This window comes from Euprymna scolopes, chromosome 13 (genome assembly GCF_053919585.1).
Source record: "Euprymna scolopes isolate OS-2025 chromosome 13, ASM5391958v1, whole genome shotgun sequence".
NCBI lineage: Eukaryota > Metazoa > Mollusca > Cephalopoda > Sepiida > Sepiolidae > Euprymna > Euprymna scolopes.
The window spans coordinates 42,766,932-42,789,170 of record NC_136494.1 but is presented as its reverse complement, the minus strand read 5'-3'; the positions used below and the strand labels follow the sequence as shown (position 1 = coordinate 42,789,170).

The 22,239-nt window shown below is 30.4% G+C and overlaps 1 protein-coding gene across 1 annotated transcript in view; it reads left to right on the top strand.

Moving 5' to 3' along the window:
- Positions 1 to 22,239, top strand: part of LOC145292232 (uncharacterized) — a 351,246-nt gene that overhangs the window by 73,125 nt on the left and 255,882 nt on the right. Inside the window, exons 26-38 of the mRNA XM_080138555.1 lie at positions 1,519 to 1,539; positions 2,446 to 2,484; positions 3,526 to 3,800; positions 4,512 to 4,647; positions 5,724 to 5,741; positions 6,216 to 6,248; positions 6,369 to 6,643; positions 9,768 to 9,903; positions 11,327 to 11,344; positions 13,687 to 13,719; positions 13,843 to 14,117; positions 19,061 to 19,196; positions 20,107 to 20,124. Coding sequence (XP_079994681.1) covers positions 1,519 to 1,539; positions 2,446 to 2,484; positions 3,526 to 3,800; positions 4,512 to 4,647; positions 5,724 to 5,741; positions 6,216 to 6,248; positions 6,369 to 6,643; positions 9,768 to 9,903; positions 11,327 to 11,344; positions 13,687 to 13,719; positions 13,843 to 14,117; positions 19,061 to 19,196; positions 20,107 to 20,124 — 1,413 coding nt within the window. The remainder of the gene's footprint in view (positions 1 to 1,518; positions 1,540 to 2,445; positions 2,485 to 3,525; positions 3,801 to 4,511; positions 4,648 to 5,723; positions 5,742 to 6,215; positions 6,249 to 6,368; positions 6,644 to 9,767; positions 9,904 to 11,326; positions 11,345 to 13,686; positions 13,720 to 13,842; positions 14,118 to 19,060; positions 19,197 to 20,106; positions 20,125 to 22,239) is intronic.

The window sequence follows — 22,239 nt, the reverse complement described above, 5'->3', positions numbered from 1 at the left end:
TACCCTGCAACCTCTCTCCCACAGAAGAGACGTTGCGAGCATATCCTTGTTTTATCGTTATTTCCATGGCAGGTGCTCGTCTGAACTCCAATCTCTCGCCAATCTTTCACGAAAAACACCCGTCTAGCTGAATCCACTGTGAAAAATTTCTCCCACTCTATATCTGTGCCTAAATCAAAATGTGGATTCCATGAACAAAGCTTCTTTCTTAGAACTGCATGCCTGTGGAACTCTGTTCCGTCTGCCTGCTTCCCTCCGGACTACAACTTGGATGTCTTCAAGTCCAATGTTAACAAATTCCTAATAAACCACTCCCTTAATTAAACACTTCATAAAATCTCCACACTAACGTAATGTACTTGCAATAACCCTTATCCCTGAGTGGCTTCCGGGCCTTGATAAGTGGTGATCACTGTGTAAAAAAAAAAAAAAAAAAACTGTGGAAGCACTTTATTTAAAAGTCATGCTACTCAAAAAATAAATATTTCAAAGTGCAGTTAGTTATTAGGCAACACTTGCTTTGCAATAAACTAATCAAGAAATTGGATTGAGAAACAGATACTTAATGTTAACTAATACTAAACAAAAATAGAGATAATGCATGTCAGTTTCTTATTTAATAAACTGTTAGGTGAAAGTACAGAATAGCTTAAATAATACCTTCCCCTCTTCATATTAAGAATGGCTTTCTAAATAATAACGTAATTATTTCAGCACGGTCCGTATTCCATGTGTCATCTCCCTCCATCTTAAACATATGTATGAAATAAAGTAAATATGCTATCATAAAAAAGATATATAGGTTTGTTTTCATATTTACAAATTTCAAACTGCAAGTAAAATTTACATATGATTATATATTTTTTTTTATTAATACAAATACATAAAAAAATGACTTAATGTCATCAGTTAGAATTGAAATAAATAAAAATTTAAAAAACGAGCGTTCCAGCCTGAGAAAAAAACCGAACGTACGCGCATGCACATACAAAACTAAAATGTCAGCTAATGTTTAATGAACATTTTACATGTAAATTTGCCAATGTCTGTATGCGATACACATGCATGTAAGCAAAGATATTATTCGCTATAAACTACCCTTGGTGCATGAATATTATTTCCTGAGAATTTCAGTGCTATGTGACCAGTAGTTTAAGAGTTTACCTGTTAGATATTTACACACACGCATACGTTTACTGTTTTATTTATATAGAAGAAGATTAATTTCTAATTCAGTCTCTGAACGAGTTTCAAGTACTAAGTACATGCATGACATTGTTTTCCCAGACTCTTAATATCAAATGATTTGATAATATGTTTGAAGTTAGTTTGAATTATTATTAGTTTTACAGTAGGAGTGAAAAGTTTTTGTTATTCTTATGTTTCTTGTGTTTCTTTCTCTTTGACCTTTAATTCTAATTTCAACCTTCAATTATCTTCATTGTTCATGATATTTACAGTTTATTTATTTTACATACAAGTTTATTTACACTACAAATATTTTTGTCTACTTTTTAGCCACTACACCAGCACCAACTAGTATGAAATTTCATTCATCTTTTTTATTATTTTAATTATAAATTTGCAAAACATCATTGTAACTATTTGTTAAATTTTATAATTTTATGACCACATTTGTATTAAATTACTGTTTCCAAAAGTTTCTTTTTTTTTACTGCTTTTATATTGTGACATTTTCTCAGTAACTATTACACATTTTAATCCGATATTCTACGAGATTTCTTATTATTTAATCAGAAAACATTTTAAATAGTATGTGGTGCATTAAAAATTAATATGTGATAACATTAATAAATAGTATGTGGTGCATTAAAAATTAATGTGTGATAACATTAATAAATAGTATGTGGTGAATTAAAAATTAATATGTGATAACATTAATAAATAGCATGTGGTGGATTAAAAATTAATATGTGATAACATTAATAAATAGTATGTGGTGCATTAAAAATTAATGTGTGATAACATTAATAAATAGTATGTGGTGGATTAAAAATTAATGTGTGATAACATTAATTAATAGTATGTGGTGGATTAAAAATTAATGTGTGATAACATTAATAAATAGTATGTGGTGCATTAAAAATTAATGTGTGATAACATTAATAAATAGTATGTGGTGCATTAAAAATTAATGTGTGATAACATTAATAAATAGTATGTGGTGGATTAAAAATTAATGTGTGAGGCGAACAAGCATAAAAAAATCCAATCTATTTCTTTCTTTCTTCGTTCGGTTTACTTTTCATTCTTTCCTTTACACTATAAAATTATAATAAAAGGAGAAGAAAAAGTAATCTTAACGAACAAGGTAAGAAAAAACTTGTTCGTCTCACACATCAATTTCTAATGCACCATTTAGAAAATCTGTTACATTCTATGAATAAATGTATATAACCAGTTAACCATTTATATAACTTTCAGCAACCACAACGACAACACTGATACCATCAACTGAAACTGGTAAGTAAATAACTGCCATTATTTAATATTTTATCTTTCTAATAAAAATTCATAGAAATTCAGGTTTTAATTAAAGATTAACTTTCAAGGATTATTCAATGTATTGTTAACAACTAATTTTTAAAACTACCATAATTTTTTTATCAATTAATTATTTATTTATTGTATCATTTCTCATTGGAGATCTCTTATTTTATTCTCAGGTTTTATTTCAAGATTTTGTGTAAAAGAAATAGCAAGATGTCAAACATATATGTGTGTGTGTGTGTGTGTGTGTGTGTGTGTGTGTGTGTGTGTGTGTGTGTGTGTGTGTGCTTATTTATTTTTATTTAATAAAATGCTGCCACAATACCAACGGAAATTAGTATTTTAGTCTTTTATAAGCTATTCGATGAGAGGAAATTATATCTCCGGTTGGTCAATTGCAGAGGCATACCCTCTAAATGTTAAAGTTTACAAAAACTGACAACGTCTCCACGTTATTCATCGTTTTGCCTAGAAGATATATTCCATTATTAATAATGATAGGTTTATTAGTTTAGGAGTGAATATTATACATAGAAACATATATTTTGGGATCAAAAAGTCCATAGAGTCCAAGCAATTGCACACAATGTAAATGATAATGCTCAAAATTTTGACTTCATTTTGACTGATCAGATGAATGTCAGTTTACTTCTAATATTTTTTGAGTTTCTCGATCTGCATTCTTTGAAGATTCAGTATGAACTGAAAAATTATTTGAATATAATAACATATATTTACATTTTGTCAATAAGCAAATTTGTATGTCATCATTTTGATCATATTTTATAATATTCAAAATTCAAAATTTATTTCTAAGCACAAAATCGACATGTACAATTATTGTTTTAAGAATGGCAAATCTTGCTCAGCATTCACAAATTGTTCCTGTTTCTAAAAACAAAATTAAGATTAAAAATTCTGCTGATAATGTATTTGTTTTTCTTTTGTTTTTTTACTGCAATTTTGTTTTCACTCTAAAATGTTGACAATTTATAAATACTTTTCTTGTTTCAGCTTCTTTGTGTGTAAAACAAGATGGCCTGGCCGATTCTTCCTTTGTGAGAAACTGGGATATTGATGTGTCCAGTAATGAAGAACATAAAGCTGCTATCCGACCAGGTGGAAAAGGATGGACACCTGAATCTGGAGATAAGAAAAAGACAGTCAGCATCTTTGTTGGTGATGCTCTCATTTATGGAGCCACTGTACAATTACCAAAAGCAAGAGATGTTGGAAAATATGATGTTTATCTTCTTGGAAGTGATACAGGAAAGATGATGCGATTTAAGGTAGGAAATGATTCAAGAGTGACAGATGAGCATATGCTTGTTAGAATGTTATTACTAGAGATGTGACAACAGCATATTCTTTTCATTGTTTTGATTCTTGAGTATACATCCGTTAATATCTTATATGTTTTTATAGAGACTGATGTGATTCTCAGTTGATTGACTGTGTCTTACTGTGTCGGATATATACTTGGGAGTCAAAAGAATGAAAAGAATATTCTGTTGTCACAGCCCTAGTTATTACAGATTACTATGATTATAATGGTAAATAATCCTTAGTCTACAACACAAGCTATATACGCATAATTTCTACCTTTCATCTTGATTTGCACAACGTTTTGGTCAATACAACCCCCGACCTTCTTCAGGTGTATCTTGTCAAGCGCAGAAATCTTTCTGTAGAACTCAAAAATCTGCATGGAATTTTGAACAGAACCCTTTATTTAATTAACGGGTGTATCATGTTCTCATTCCATCAGCCATGACTGGGTAGAAGTCCTAAGTAATTTGCAATTGTATATTGGGTGTCACCTGCATTGGTGAATTACATTGTAAAAAAAAAATTTGCATTGGTAAATTACATTGTAAAAAAAAAACTGTCAAAGTTATCAAATTATTTATGTCTGAATGCTGTGATTTGTGTCTTTCTTTTCCTATACTTCAAATGTGTTATATAATTTTGATATATAATCTCTTTCTATTAAAAATCAGAACAATGGACCAGATGATATTGTCCGGATTCCATTTGGTACAACTGCTGATACAATCAAAATCCACTTTACTGCAGTGAAGCCTGATTGCCTCATGCGGATAACTGTATCCATCATTGGTTGCTTCCAATCAGCTTGTAAGTTTCCATCATTTTATTCATTTCTTTTACATGTTATCATGGGATCGTTTCAAAAATTGTATTGGAATGGTTTTTGGACGTCAATTACTTGGATTACACAATTCTATTGTGCAATCCAAGTAATTAAAGTAATTACGTAATTAATCTATATTGGATCTAGGTTTCTTAATAGTGAAGTGGAATTTTGTTGCTAAACGTGTTTGTTGGAGGTATCTACATGAAAGGCGTACAAGTGCGATGGATTCATCAGAGCACATTCCATTAAAATGCTTGTAAAACAAACACATGGATGCAACATTGTGGTGACAGGACAGTGCAGGATCTATTAGATATTTTTTCATTTCTTTTACTTACTGTCAGGAATTATGTCCAAGGTAATATTGGAATGGTTATCTTCACTTACTTGGATTACACAATTCTACATCTATTGATATTCTAAATTGCTTATCATTTGATTTTAGCAAATATTATTTTTGTCATATACAGATTTTTGGTAAGCGTTCATATTTTAATTTTTAAAATTGAATATTTCTCATTTTTATGGCATATCAACACTTTTTCAGTTACAGCTGGAGCACAATGCATATTTGGAATTCTTAATTTATGTCATTTTACACTAGATGCTGTTTTTGTATAGCAGTGGAAGAGTAGTTTTATGCCTTTCCTTATGTTATAACAATTTATGTGAAGGCAACCCAAGTTATCTGATTCCATACACTGTGTGGGTGTAAATTAAATTACTGTAATCCCAAACCCCCCTTTAAAGTTAATGGAGCACATATTGTTATAATCAATTAGGCAATTTAGTTCAATACAGTTTCAATCAAACCAATCTAAATCAATCCAGCAACTTTATCACATTCACCCTCTAATGCCATTTTGTAGTGTTTAATTCTTTTGAAATCGATTATTTTTTTTCTTTTCATTATTTCATGTTTTGTATTAACATCACGTTAATTTGAATGGAATATTAAAAATTTAATACAATTCAAAATAAGTTTTAAAAGGAAAATCTATTTGATCTATTTCTTGCAATACATTTATCTTATTTGTACTTTTACTTATTTTTCTAGCTACAACACCAAAAGCAAGTAAGTACTGAATTTGTTTATATAATATCATAGTGAAATTATAAATAAATATAAATACATTTTAAATATCTGTTTTGATCGTACTTTGATAAATATTGTTCCATTTTAGTACATAGAATGCATATTATAAAACGTTTTTATTCCTATAGCCTTAATATCAATGACTCTTGTTTTTAATCATCTGTCACTTTGTTACCTCAGGACAATGCACACCTACGCATTTCTCTCAGATTTCAATTACTAACAGTGAATAAGCTGTTTATTTCAGTTTTTTTCTCAGATATTTACTATTCATCTTGCACAGAAACATTTAATATATTACATACATAATAAAACATTAAATCTATTGTTTCATTGAATTTTCTGTAGAAAAATGTATAGCTAATAGCAATTGTGAAATATTAATCAAATAATGTTCAAAGAGGTTGTTGAAACTGCAAGAATGTTTTATTATATAAATTATATACATTTCAGCAACTACACCACCCAAGCCTTCAACAGAAACAGGTAAGTCCATAATTATTTATTTTTATCTTTTTCATTTAATTTTGTGTTGTTTTGCTTAAAAGTATCCATTGAATTAAAATGTCAAAATGCTATTGTTTAAATTTAATTTCCTCGTTTCAGCTTCTTTGTGTGTCAAACAAGACGGCTTAGCTGATTCATCCTTGGTGAGAAACTGGGATATTGATGTGTCCAGTAATGAAGAACATAAAGCTGCTATCCGACCAGGTGGAAAAGGATGGACACCTGAATCTGGAGATAAAAAAAAGACAGTCAGCATCTTTGTTGGTGATGCTCTCATTTATGGAGCCACTGTACAATTACCAAAGGCAAGAGATGTTGGAAAATATGATGTTTATCTTCTTGGAAGTAATACAGGAAAGATGATGCGATTTAAGGTAAGAAACGCACACACACTTTTATTTAACTAAAGAATATCAAGTGCCTCTGTTCTTTAGCTGATGATTTAATATATATATATATATATATATATATATATATATATATATATATATATATATATATATATATATATATATATATATTAAATGAAATACTGAATTGCCGTAGGTTTACAGATTGTATAATACTGTAAAAGCTCAATATGCAAAATAAAACAATATTATAAATAGAAGTTCTGAATTAAATCATGTAGAATTATCGCAAAATTTATTATTTGACGAAGGAGTACAAATAATTTTAAAACTTGTTTCCTTAATCAATGGATTTTCTATGAATGGCTCATCTCATTAGAGGAAATATTTTTAGCAAAATAGTAATTATAAATTTTGCTCATTAGCACGTTAAAAAAATAAATTTGAAATGATAGTGTAAAAAGTGATACTCCATGGAGTATATATATATATATATATATATATATATATATATATATATATATATATATATATATACAAAGATTTAAATAGGACCTAATTGCTATTTTTAACAGTTAAAAGTTGGCCCATGTGAAATAAATTTATCTATCTTATACTGAGAATAGATGGAGACTTTCAAATCCTGTCAATATTTTAAGAAATAAAATATAATCTCACTAAAACGAAGGTGTATACCTATATATACACCCCCGTATATTTATACATGTACCTATACACATACACGCATAGACATGAGTAAAAACATCTATATATATGTAAACCAACAACGCATATGCATACAGGTGTTCCAAACATAAATAGTGAAGAAGTGAGAAAATATATAATCTTACCCGAGAGAAGATACCTGGAAAGAAAAAGAAGGCCAACCATATCTATATACATGTACATACATACACATGTACATATATACATATATTACATGCTTGCACACACACACACAGACACACACACAGACAGACACACACACACACACACACACACATATAGATTTTTCGAATCTTCAACAACTTCCATTTTTAGATTTAGATATGCCTCTGCAATGTCCAGTTTTGCCAAAAATAAAAGTTCCACCGTTGAGTTTTGAGAACAGATCTTCCGATATGGGTAGTGGATACTGATGATCCAGTTGATCATTTAGTCCTGTGCTGAAGACCGCACATAGGCACAGTTTGCCATTAGCCTTCTTCACAATGACAATTGGTGCTGCCCAGGATGAGTAATTTGTAGGTTTGATTACTCCTTGTTGCAGATGATTCAATTCTTTTTTTAAAGCTGCATATCTGACACTTTAGTCTGAAGACTGGTTTTGCAGTTGCTTTAACATTAGAACAACATCCAAGACTTTCTTGAAAAACATTGCTGAACTTTGTTCTTAAAATTTGTTTCAGCATCTGCTGCAGCATTAATATTGAACAAATTGAAAATTGAATTGAGGGGAACATTGAAAAAATCAAGTTCTTCAATAAAATCCAAACCAAGAAAATTCAGGGTTGATGCATCAGAAACATAACATCTGAAAATTTTTTCTCTTTAGAAGAGACATTGCATGTTAACTAAGCAGTTGCATCTTATTTCCTGATGCACCACAAGCAACATAAGTTGTCTTCTTCAGAGTTGGTTTTCCCAACAACTCCCATGTTAAATGCAAAATTAAAGTGATATCTGGAGCGCTTTTTACACTGCTGCCGAGACATAAATATTTATGTCTCAGCAGCAGTGTAAAAAGCATATCTTATTTTTCTTTTATTAATATTATTGGAATTTTCCCCTTTTCCCTTGTACATATTTGTGAATTATTCCATGGATTTCGGCCTTTGGATTATTTTGAACGATCTTCCAATTACGGGATTTCCTTGGATTTTACTTATGCAAATTGAAATTCAATTAACTTTCTTGAAGTTATATTTTTGGATTTTACCGTCATTGGATTTTTTATCTTTCACCAGACTATCCATTCATGTGTAATCACCTTTTTCTTCACCATATTCCCTCTGCTTCACTTTTTTGTTATCAAGTAAGATCTTTGACTTATTTGTTGTTTCATCAAATACTTTTGTATGCAAAATCCGATCCGGCATTTTGCTAATTCCTACCCTCTAATGAGAAGGAAAGTATTTCTTCGAAACTCCGCGGATTAAGGACTATCCACTTATCAAGTGTTTCCTTTTCAGATTAAATATGTTTTTAACTCTTTTTCAAAGTGTTTTTAACATGTTTTATTAACTGTTTGCTCGTATATGTATGTATATATATGTATGTATATATATATGTATATATATGTATGTATATATATATATATGTATGTATATGTATGTATATATATGTATGTATATATATATGTATATATATATATATATATGCATATATATATATGTGTGTACATATATGCATGTATGTATATATATATACACACACACACACACACACACACACATATATATATATATATATATATATATATATATATATGCTAGCAGGCTGCTTGCCGTTGTCCAATCGTAAAATATGCTTAAATATGATATATTAATTTATGTAGATTTCATATTTATTATTATAGAGCCAGTTCTCTGTTGTTTTTTTATATTGTACCCAATTCATAGTAGTGGCTGCCTGGCGTGGCCAAATCATAAAATATGCTTAAATATGATATTGCACCCAATAGATAGTAAGGATTTCAAAAGTTGAAAAAAATTGACTTCAGTGTTATCAGTTAGAATCAAAACCAAAACATTTCGCGTTCCACTTTTAGTCATTACTATTTGAACTATTGACAAATGGATAAAGAAAACATTAAAGGAGAGGAGATTAGAATGTATTCTTAACTTTAAAATTTTTGGGTTGGGATTATTATGATTTTGTCTAGTCAACTAAAATCAACAAAGAAGCCACTTTGTTTTGTGGTTTGCCTTTGTATTTCAGTATGTCTTCTTTTTTTTTTTTTTAATTTTGTGTGAATTAGGATAAGGTGCAGGCTACTATTATACCCTACAAATCAAGCTAGTAATAAGAATAATATGTCTAATATTGGTAAATTGTCTTAAAGAAAATGCTACCGTTTGTTTCTTCCTTTTCTTTAATTTAAATATGTTATATAATTTATGTATCATGTCTTTCTCTCCATACTCAGAACAATGGACCAGATGATATTGTCCGGATTCCATTTGGTACAACTGCTGATACAATCAAAATCCATTTTACTGCAGTGAAGCCTGATTGCCTCATGCGGATAACTGTATCCATCATTGGTTGCTTCCAATCAGCTTGTAAGTTTTCACTGTTTTTGGGGGGGTTTTTTCAGTTTTTTTACTTACTCTCAGAAATCATGTTAAAGTTTCTATTAGAATAGTTATGCAACTTCACTTACTTGGATTGCATTCAAATATTCTTAGTAAAACAATACTTATTGGAAATGATTCATATTAATTCAGCTGCCGTTCTTTTTCTATGGGAGTGGTTTCATGCCTTTCTCGATGATATAAACTCGACTCCTCAGTAAAATGAGGTCAAAAATGGATGGTTACATTCAATGCTATCAAGACAAAGCTTCTTTTCTTTAGCAATTCTAAAAACCTTTTCCAACGACCAATTGACATGGATGATAACACTCTTCTCAAGAATCCAACATTAAAACTCCTTGGCTTAATATTTAGAGATAACATAAATTGAAATAAATACATAAAAAATACTGCCAAGTCTTCTGCAAAGAAGGCAGACTCCCTCTACTGAGCTAGAAGGCTTCTTACATCTGCAAGTATCCTATATCTTTGTAAAGCCACCATTCAACTATGCACAGTGTATTGTTGGCACATCCGGAGTGTTGCACTAATCACTAATTTCTCTCTCTGACAGAGTACAAAAAAGTGTTTCAAATTTGTGCCACGTCCAAACTCTATCCAAACAAATATCTATAATATCTATGCTATTGAATCGTTGTGTTTGTTTTACAAGTATTTCCACATACTGTGCTTAAATGAACTTCCTGCACCTGTAACCTTGCAAAAAAGCACTGACCAACATGACTAGCTGTAACCCCCGCCCCAACTGGACTGCTTGCTTTTAAAATTCATTCGCTTGTATGTTTCTTTAACATTAGTGACATGCAGAAATTTAAATTTATTCTGAACAAACATTTTTATGCACAACTCCTCACTTAATGTAAATCGGGCCACAAATCACAGTAACTCCCTTACATTACGATAGCAAAATGCCATGTTTAAGGTGAATAAAGAAATATATAACACTATAAGTGAATGCAGTAGATTTGAATTAAGCTTATCTTATTTCATATTCAGTGTAGGTATAAATTAAATGGATCCTGTCCTAGTTCTCCTTTAAGGTTGCAGAAGCAGAGATTGTTGAAATCAATAGTGCAGTTCAGTTCAATACAGTTGCAATTATACGAATAAAATACAAATAAAATTAATGATAAACAAAGAAACTAATGCAAATCAATGAATTATTAACTTTTTAATGTCATTTTGTAGAATTTAATTTTTTTGAAATCAATTACTTTTTATTTCATGTTTAATATTAGCATCAGAATAAGTTGAATGTGATATTGAAATATAAGATAATATTTTTATGTGTTTTGTTTATTTTAAAATGAACAAAATAATTTAAAAACTAAAATATATTTGATGTATTTTTTAATTTAAATAATTGCTATTTTTTTACTTATTTTTCTAGCTACAACACCAAAAGCAAGTAAGTATATCATTGAATTTTTTTATTTTTTTATAGTTAAACTGTAAAGTAATATAAATTCATTTTATTTTAAATATTTGTTTTGATTGTCCTATATTTATATATCGAATGCATATTATATAACCTTTTACAAGTGATGGAAAAATAAACATAGAAAAAAAATAAAACTTGTTCTTTATTAAATATCTGTATATGGATTATATTTTCCATAGTTAATGTTTGATTAAAATAAAATAAATATCTCTTTTTGATATCTTATTATTGCATATTTTATTCGTCATTTATCTCAGATAATTTAAGGTTTAGTATCAGGGAAAGAGTAGAGGAATTTAACTTCACAGTCAACATATGCTGGATGCTTGAAGAATTTTTGTTTTTCTATTGATCGATTTATGACATGCCTCTGGCCAATATGCACCCATGCATTTTTTTTTTTTTTTTAGTTTTCAATTAATAACATTGAATAAGTTGTTTCATTTGCTAGATCATTTCAGAATTAAATTTATTTAATTAGAAATATCCGGTATTCAGCTTTACCAAGAGAATATATATATATATAATGTATTATATACTAGATATTGAAACTCAGTCTTGCCCGGAATATCTATTAATGAATTTCTGTTTTGTATTACCCATAAAAATTGAATAATAGAATTAATAGTAAAAAAAATTCAATTTCAGTAAAAAATGTTTTGCATAATTCTTCTTTCATATGTTGTTACAAACATTTAGAATTGTACACATATTTACAATATAAGCATTACAAATTAATTATTTCGATTTGAAATTCAATGTTATGGCTAAGAAGTTCCAATAAAATTAATTTTATTGGTTCATTGGATTTTTAGTGTGAAAAATCTGATCACGTGCAATTGTGAACAAATTTAAAGCATGTTTTTAATTTTTAATTTTTAAGATGAGGATATTACTGTTCTCATCTTGAATGTTATTTGAATTTTTTAGTGTTATTTGTATTTTTTTAGTGTTATTTGAATTTTTTAGTGTTATTTGAATTTTTGAGTGTTATTTGAATTTTTTAGTGTTATTTGTATGTTTTAGTGTTATTTGAATTGTTTAGTGTTATTTGAATTTGTGAGTGTTATTTGAATTTGTGAGTGTTATTTGAATTTTTGAGTGTTATTTGAATTTTTGAGTGTTATTTGAATTTGTTAGTGTTATTTGAATTTGTTAGTGTTATTTGAATTTGTGGGTGTTATTTGAATTTTTGAGTGTTATTTGAATTTTTGAGTATTATTTAAATTTGCGAGTGTTATTTGAATTTGTGAGTGTTATTTGAAATTTTTAGTGTTATTTGAACTTTTGAGTGTTATTTGAATCTTTTAGTGCTATTTAAATTTGTGAGTGTTATTTGAATTTGTGAGTGTTATTTAAATTTTGTTGTGTTATTTGAATGTTTGAGTGTTATTTGAATTTGTTAGTGTTATTTGAATTGTTTAGTGTTATTTGTATTTTTGAATGTTATTTGAATTGTTTAGTGTTATTTGAATTTGTGAGTGTTATTTGAAGTTTTTAGTGTTATTTAAATTTGTTCGTGTTATTTGAATTTTTGAGTGTTATTTGAATTTTTTTAGTTTTATTTGAATTTTTGAGTATTATTTAAATTTGTGAATGTTATTTGAACTTTTGAGTGTTATTTGAATTTTTGAGTGTTATTTGAACTTTTGAGTGTTATTTGAATTTGTTAGTGTTATTTGAATTTTTTAATGTTATTTGATTTTTTTAGTGTTATTTGAAGTTTTTAGTGTTATTTGAATTTGTTAGTGTTATTTGAATTTGTTAGTGTTATTTGACCTTTTGAGTGTTATTTCAAATTTTGAGTATTATTTGAATTTGTTAGTGTTATTTGAATTTTTCAGTGTTATTTGAATTTTTCAGTGTTATTTGATTTTTTGAGTGTTATTTTAATTTTTCAGTGTTATTTGTATTCTTTAGTGTTATTTGAATTTTTCAGTGTTATTTTAATTTGTTAGTGTTATTTGAATTTTTGAGTTTTATTTGAATTTTTGAATGTTATTTTCGTTTTAGATGTATCTTGATGAACTTGTGAATCTTTCTCTTTAACTTTGGAATCTGTACTAAAAATACAATTGTTAATTACTTAAGACTTTTATCCGGTTGAGACTGATGGAACAAGGGCATACTATCCTCGAGTATGACAAGATACACCTGAAGAAGGTTACATTGGATGAGATGTTGTAAGAATAACACTCAAGATGAGAACAGTCTGAATAATTCAAATAATACAAATTTAAAGTATGCATATTCAAATACATTGTTGGTAATACAAGATTATTTTATTGTATAAATTATTTACATTTCAGCAACAACAACACCCAAGCCTTCAACAGAAACAGGTAAGTCTATAATTGTTTACAAACATTTAAACTTTATTTACTTTTTGTGTTGTTGTGCTTAAAACTATCCATTGAAATAAGATGTCAAAATGTTATTGTTTAAATTTCATTTCCTTGTTTCAGCTTCTTTGTGTGTAAAACAAGATGGCCTGGCTGATTCATCCTTGGTGAGAAACTGGGATATTGATGTGTCCAGTAATGAAGAACATAAAGCTGCTATCCGACCAGGTGGAAAAGGATGGACACCTGAATCTGGAGATAAGAAAAAGGCAGTCAGCATCTTTGTTGGTGATGCTCTCATTTATGGAGCCACTGTACAATTACCAAAAGCAAGAGATGTTGGAAAATATGATGTTTATCTTCTTGGAAGTGATACAGGAAAGATGATGAGATTTAAGGTAAGAAACACACACACAAATTGCTGAGTTTTGAATTAGTTTCGCTTTTTATACAAAAAAGCCGAATCAACACGTGAGAAGCCAAAATAGCAATTTTTGTAAAAGTCGCTGTAAATAAATCTAGATACGACGCACATTCCTAAATCCTAGATATTATAATTTAGGGGCTATATAAACACTTCTAAGCGATAGTAACAACTCCAGAACCGTCGGCAAAAAAAGCCTTTTTTGGACATACAATACTGCGCGTGCCGCATTTGCCTTTTATATATGTAGACTAGCGGGGGTACCCAGCGTTGCCCGGGTGTTACGAGGTGTGTGTGCTCTTAAATCAAAAAGAAACCCGGGGGGGGGGGTAAAAAAAAGTTTTGGTAAGTTGGTAGGATCGAACCCGAAGCCCTGAGGCGAAGTTGGAAAATAAAATGTGAAAAAAAACATGACATGTTAACTGTTCGGCCAGCCAGAATGAGTTACTGAAAGATGTTTGAATTTATTTAAGTAAGAAGAGAATTGACAGATGCTCGCACTTAATGACGTCAAGTGGAAGTCGTAGAGTTAACATTTTGTGCGAGCGTTACGACGGTGACGACGACGACGTAAGCAATAGCTATTCAGCAGTTAACATTTTCTGCGGGACAGTTTTTAATGAGGTCAATAACTCGGTTTGTTTGTTTTTACCTAAGTTTGGGGAAAACCAGCTCCCCCGTTTATTAGGGGAGTGTCTCGTCTCGAAATGAAAGCAACTGTCCGATATGATGACGGTAAGCCGCCATTGACCAAACATTGCATCGCTTTCTAGAGACCACTGGCCATGGGCCAGGGATTCGAATCGAGTTTCACTTTTTTTATACCGAAAAACGAAAGCAATATGCGGCGATCCCCAAATGTCGAATATTTAACGTTTCAAAGTCGGGCAAATTAAATAGATGGGCGACTCCCATTCGTAACTCGTAGATATTATGATTTTGACATGATATAAAAAGTTTTAAAAATAAGCGACGGCCTCAAGAAGCCGCCAAAAAAAATCCTTTTGCAGACATACACAACAAGCGAACATACATACACACATTTTCGCTTTTATATATATATAGATTATATGATTGAAATTAAAAAAAAAAAGATTTTCCATCTTCTTTTAAAAAAAAGTGACAGCTAGATCAAACGTAAGTAAGTGAGATGTTTTTTTTGCAAATTAGTTAATCATCAGATATCAATCCCCTAGACATGATTGAGTATATTAGAGAGCAATTCATCTCAAATAGTTTGACGTTTTTAATCTAGAAGTATATAATATACTCAAGATGAGCATATGATTATTGGAGTACTCTCACAGATCAATATAATTATAACGAAGAACAAATCTCATTGTACAAGTTAGCCATATATGCACATATGCTACTTGTAAGAGATTCAGGGACCTATATGGTTGCAAATATCATTTCTGATTTTACCATTACTTTGACTAGTTTCTTGAATAAGGTTTAGAAATTCTGTACAGAAACTGGAGGAAGACCTGCATGCAAAGTTAAACTAATATGGAGTGGAAGGGACTTTGTTTCAACATGGAACTTCCTTCTGGTGTTTAATAGACTACTGTTAAGCTTAGCAATCATTGGCATTAAAACGTACTTTTGAATTATGGAATATGTAATATAGATCCAAAAACATGTTTTAATGTTAACGATCATTAAACCTCACAAATGTAATTACATGGAAAATCTTACTCTTCAAATTAGAAGTTATTTTCCTGGTGAATGTTGCAAAGCTTTCTTTCCTACAATCAACTCTTTCGATGCTAGTGTATCGGATGTAGCAGAGGAAGAGTTCATTCATCTCCTGTGCATCATGAGTAAGTTGCTGGAATTTGTGATAAACAGAGAAGTGATCAACCACCTCAGCAAAAATAAACTGCTCAGTGACATGCCATATGGTTTCCATTCTACAGCTGATGTACTAACTGTAATATCTCACGGGATTAATGAACCTGTCAACAGGGGCTTCATTTTTAGAACAATAGCTCTTGACATATCAAAGGCTTTTGATAGAGTATGGCATAAAGGTCTACTTCACAAGATCGCCAACTATGGAATAGCTGGAAATGTTTTCTCAATTATTAAATCATTTCTCTTTGACAGGCTTATAAGAGTAGTCATTGATGAGCAGAAATCAGAAACTCATAGTATTAATGCTGGCGTCCCTCAAGGTTTCATCCACTCTCGTCCTAATCTTTATCAACGATCTCTCAAATCATATTCGTAGATCATTCGTAGACAACACGACAATCTATGGTAACACATCAAAGGCCAGCAATGACCAAAATCTTTTTGATTCTCTCTCTTCTGATCTTGAGAACGTGGTGCAATGGGGGAAAAAGTTGGTTGGTTAATTTTAATGCATCAAAAACCAAGCTTCTCTCCTTTCATCATAATCGCTCTAACACCCATTACATCCTAATTGAAATGAATGGCTCTCATCTTGGGGAAGCTCCATATCTTAACAAACTTCTGGGACTGACCTTTACTCCTGATTAGAAATGGAACAAATCTGTTGCCAAGATTGCTTAAAAAATGGTTGGATCACTCTACCATTCCAGGAGGTATCTCGCTGCCGATACAATCCTCTAGCTGTATAAGAGGCAGGTACACCCTAAAATGGAGTACTGTTTCCACATCTGGGCAGAAGCTGCTCAGCACACCCTATCCAGCCTTAATTTCCAAACTTAACTTTGAAGCCTAGTAAGTGATGCCCTTTTCTCTTCCCTGCAACTTCTTTCCCACAGAAGAGACGTTGCAAGCCTGTCTCTGCTTTAGCATTATTTTCATAACAAGTGATCGACTGAACTCCAATCTATGATTCCCCTATTGTCAAACGTTCACAAAAAACGCACTCGACTAGCTACTACCAATATAAAAAATTTCCCTCCACTTTCTATCTGTGCCTAAATCTAAACGCAGATTCCATGAACAAAGCTTCTCTTCTAGAACTACCCGCCTGTGGAACACTGATCCACTGTACTGCTTCCCAGTTGAATACAACATGGTAGTCTTCAAATCTAATGTAAACAAGTTCTTGTTGAGCTGTCCCCATAAATATTTAAATCTACCAAGTTTACATCATTAATGATTACTACACTACCATCTTACATCCATTAACGCTTATCCTCAAGTGGCCTTTGCGCCTTGATATGTGGTGTCTCCCAAGTAAAAAAAAAATTAAAAACAATTTTTGTAAACTGCAACTACAAGAATTTGAAGAAAAAAGTTTCCAAAAGTTTGCAGTAAGATTAGAAATCGCAATAAGGAATTTATTGCCGTTCCTAACAACTTATGTGAAGCAGCATTCTCCAAACGCCTCATCCTTTAAAACAAGTACCAAAATCAATTGGTGAAAATTGTGGAAGACAACTTGAAGTGTGTCATATTAGCAATGGAGATCATGATAGTATTGCCAGCTAAAATACTGTAATAGCAGTTGTCTCATTAAGAGCAGTTCATAAACATACTTTACATAATGGTAAAAATTTGTGTGTTTGAATAATTTTGAATTGATTTGCAATTAATTATGTTTGTGGCAGATTTGGATTTTTTATGAATAAATTTATAATTAACTGTGAATTGGCAAAATGTATAATTACTTCATAAATCATCTATAATCAAATAATTGCAATATATGGCAGTTTGTTGTACAAAAATATGGATGTATATATAAGATATTTTAAGGATTAGGGTTGCTTCCTGATTCCTTATTCTAAAATGGGTCATCATATTTGAAAGGTTGGGAACCATTGATCCAAGCAAACAAGCATTTTTAAATGTCATGGATCATCATAGCATCCATTCAGTCTAGAGGGACAATATTTACCTTCTATAGAGGTGGCTTCATGTGTAATTGTGAAACAAAGATTGTGCAATCAACAACCTTAGCACTCCTTAGTTGACATTGCCTGATTCCAATGACAAGAAGAAATGCAAGACGACTGGAAACAATACAAAGATAAGCATAGAGCATATACAGCACGTGGTATTCCTTAATATTCACCTATTTTAGTACTGAACAGGTACAAGGTTAACTTTGATGATCTAATCGGAATCGGTGTGTCAAAGTGAATCATAAATCACATACAAACCAATGTAAATGGCCACACAACCATGCAAAGAAATATGGGCATAAATTTACACTTACCAATTCAAACTGAACTATATCAGTAAGGGCATATATATCTATACAACCAAATTTACATATGCATGTCATACATGATCAAGAACATGAGACAATACATATATCTACTAGTAAGCAAAAGACATTATGTCAACAGTAAGTTCAAACAGATTATTATTACAACTCAATAAAAATTAACTAAATTGATGGGGTTATGTGAAAGTTAAGTGAGTGTGCTTTAATTAATTGAGATTTCAGATTTTTGATAAGAAGGTTCCTTCTGTTGCTTTATCTAATTATTTCTAATTTTAATTAATGCAAGGATAACAGCTGCATTTAGAAATCTGCACGTACAACTTTCCTAATTATTTTCCAATTAATTATTAGCGTTTTATTATTGATTAGAAGCCAAAGATATTGAACAAGTAGTGTTTTTCCTTCATAATTACTATCATTAAAACAGGATTTGTAGTTATAGTATGTTTCTTTAAAAGTTTCGAGAACTATTACTTTTAATATATAGAAAAATAGAATACCTACCCTAGGATGAGCAAAATGAATTCCTGAAATAGAATATTTTTTTACCACTTTTATGTCCCCTTACAAAGAGTAAATTATTCCAGCTAGCATAGAAATAAACTAAATGATATTGGTAAATTATACCTTAAAGAAAAACTCTCAGACAAGTTATCAAATTAATTGTGTCTGAAATCTACCGTTTCTCTTTTCCTATACTTTAAATATCTCAGATAATTTATATATCATGTCTTTCTCTCTAAAATCAGAACAATGGACCAGATGATATTGTCCGGATTCCATTTGGTACAACTGCTGATACAATCAAAATCCACTTTACTGCAGTGAAGCCTGATTGCCTCATGCGGATAATTGTATCCATCATTGGTTGCTTCCAATCAGCTTGTAAGTTTTTACCATTTTATTTATTTCTTTTACTTACTGTCAGCAATTATGTCCGAGATGGTATTAGAATAGTTATTTGACGTATTTGGATTGTACAATTCTACAGAAATACAAACAAACTTGTATTAATTAGTATGTAACCTTTTGAATTCATCAAATGACTAGAGGTGATATGCTATATCGACATGAAGTTATATGATATTGTGCTAAAACAACTACACAATCTATAAAAAATTAATAAATTCAAGCAAAGTGCCTTTATGAAATTTTGCATGAAGATCAACAGATCTATTATCATCATTTGATTTAGCAAATATTCTTTTTGATAAACATTTTAATTTTTAATGTTAAAGTTTCTTTTGTCCGTTTTATAACATATGAACTTTTTTTGTTTAAACTAAAACACAATGCATCTTAAAACTGATTGATTTTGTTATAGCATAGGAGAAGTGGGTTCATACCTTTCCCAATGGTAACAATTTTAGTGAATATAGTAGGTCTGAAGCCAGGTTATTTGATATCATACTTTAATGAATTTTTAAATTAAACTTTTCATGTGTCCAACCCTCTTTTAAATTTGAAAGAGAACACATTATTAAAATCAATTCAGTTCAATACAGTTGCAATTAAAAAAAAAACATAATAAACAAAGAAATTTAAACCAATCCAGCAACTCTATCACATGTATTATTAATTTTCCAATGTAGAGTTTGATTCTTTTGAAGTTAATTACATTTTCTTTTATTTCATATTTTCTATAATCATCATTCTAAGTTGAATATGACACTAAAATATAACTGAATATTTTTATGTATTTTTAATTTAAAATGTACAAAACAAATTTAAAAACAAAAATATCATTTATTTTTATTTCATTTATTTAATTGGTATATTTTTATTTATTTTTTAGCTACAACACCAAAAGCAAGTAAGTATATCATTGAATATTGGTTTTTATTTAGTGAAATTTAAATACATTTTATTTGTCTTGATTGTAGTTTGGTAAATATTGTATTATTTTAGTAGTAGAATTATATAAGCTTTTTCATCATTAATGATGCAATAAACAGGAAAGAGTTTTATAAAAATATGTCTTCTTTTATTAAACCTATTTTTATCGGTCATATTTTTCCATAGTTTTTGTCTGTTTAAAATAAAAGTCTCTTTTTCATATCTCTACATCAGTTGAATATTTTAGTTTTTGTTGTTGTTTACTTCAACTTCAGGTGCCTTTATGCTTGGTATCGGGGAGAGAGTAAAGGAATTTAGTATTGCAGTCAACACATAGCGAATGGCTGAAAAATGTTGAGTCTTCATGATATGTTATATTTTCATTGGTCAATACAAAGCGAGTGGCTGAAAAATGTTAAGTCTTCATGATATGTTATATTTTCATTGGTCAATACAAAGCGAGTGGCTGAAAAATGTTGAGTCTTCATGATATGTTATATTTTCATTGGTCAATACAAAGCGAGTGGCTGAAAAATGTTGAGTCTTCATGATATGTTATATTTTCATTGGTCAATACAAAGCGAGTGGCTGAAAAATGTTGAGTCTTCATGATATGTTATATTTTCATTAGTCAACACAGAGCGAGTGGCTGAAAAATGTTGAGTCTTCATGATATGTTATATTTTCATTGGTCAATACAAAGCGAGTGGCTGAAAAATGTTGAGTCTTCATGATATGTTATATTTTCATTGGTCAATACAAAGCGAGTGGCTGAAAAATGTTGAGTCTTCATGATATGTTATATTTTCATTGGTCAACACAGAGCGAGTGGCTGAAGAATGTTAAGTCTTCATGATATGTTATATTTTCATTGGTCAACACAGAGCGAGTGGCTGAAAAATGTTGAGTCTTCATGATATGTTATATTTTCATTGGTCAACACAGAGCGAGTGGCTGAAAAATGTTGAGTCTTCATGATATGTTATATTTTCATTGGTCAACACAGAGCGAGTGGCTGAAAAATGTTGAGTCTTCATGATATGTTATATTTTCATTGGTCAACACAGAGCGAGTGGCTGAAAAATGTTGAGTCTTCATGATATGTTATATTTTCATTGGTCAACACAGAGCGAGTGGCTGAAAAATGTTACGTCTTCATGATATGTTATATTTTCATTGGTCAACACAGAGCGAGTGGCTGAAAAATGTTGAGTCTTCATGATATGTTATATTTTCATTGGTCAACACAGAGCGAGTGGCTGAAAAATGTTGAGTCTTCATGATATGTTATATTTTCATTAGTCAACACAGAGCGAGTGGCTGAAAAATGTTACGTCTTCATGATATGTTATATTTTCATTGGTCAACACAGAGCGAGTGGCTGAAAAATGTTGAGTCTTCATGATATGTTATATTTTCATTAGTCAACACAGAGCGAGTGGCTGAAAAATGTTGAGTCTTCATGATATGTTATATTTTCATTGGTCAACACAGAGCGAGTGGCTGAAAAATGTTGAGTCTTCATGATATGTTATATTTTCATTAGTCAACACAGAGCGAGTGGCTGAAAAATGTTGAGTCTTCATGATATGTTATATTTTCATTGGTCAACACAGAGCGAGTGGCTGAAAAATGTTGAGTCTTCATGATATGTTATATTTTCATTGGTCAACACAGAGCGAGTGGCTGAAAAATGTTGAGTCTTCATGATATGTTATATTTTCATTGGTCAACACAGAGCGAGTGGCTGAAAAATGTTGAGTCTTCATGATATGTTATATTTTCATTAGTCAACACAGAGCGAGTGGCTGAAAAATGTTACGTCTTCATGATATGTTATATTTTCATTGGTCAACACAGAGCGAGTGGCTGAAAAATGTTGAGTCTTCATGATATGTTATATTTTCATTAGTCAACACAGAGCGAGTGGCTGAAAAATGTTGAGTCTTCATGATATGTTATATTTTCATTGGTCAACACAGAGCGAGTGGCTGAAAAATGTTGAGTCTTCATGATATGTTATATTTTCATTGGTCAACACAGAGCGAGTGGCTGAAAAATGTTGAGTCTTCATGATATGTTATATTTTCAT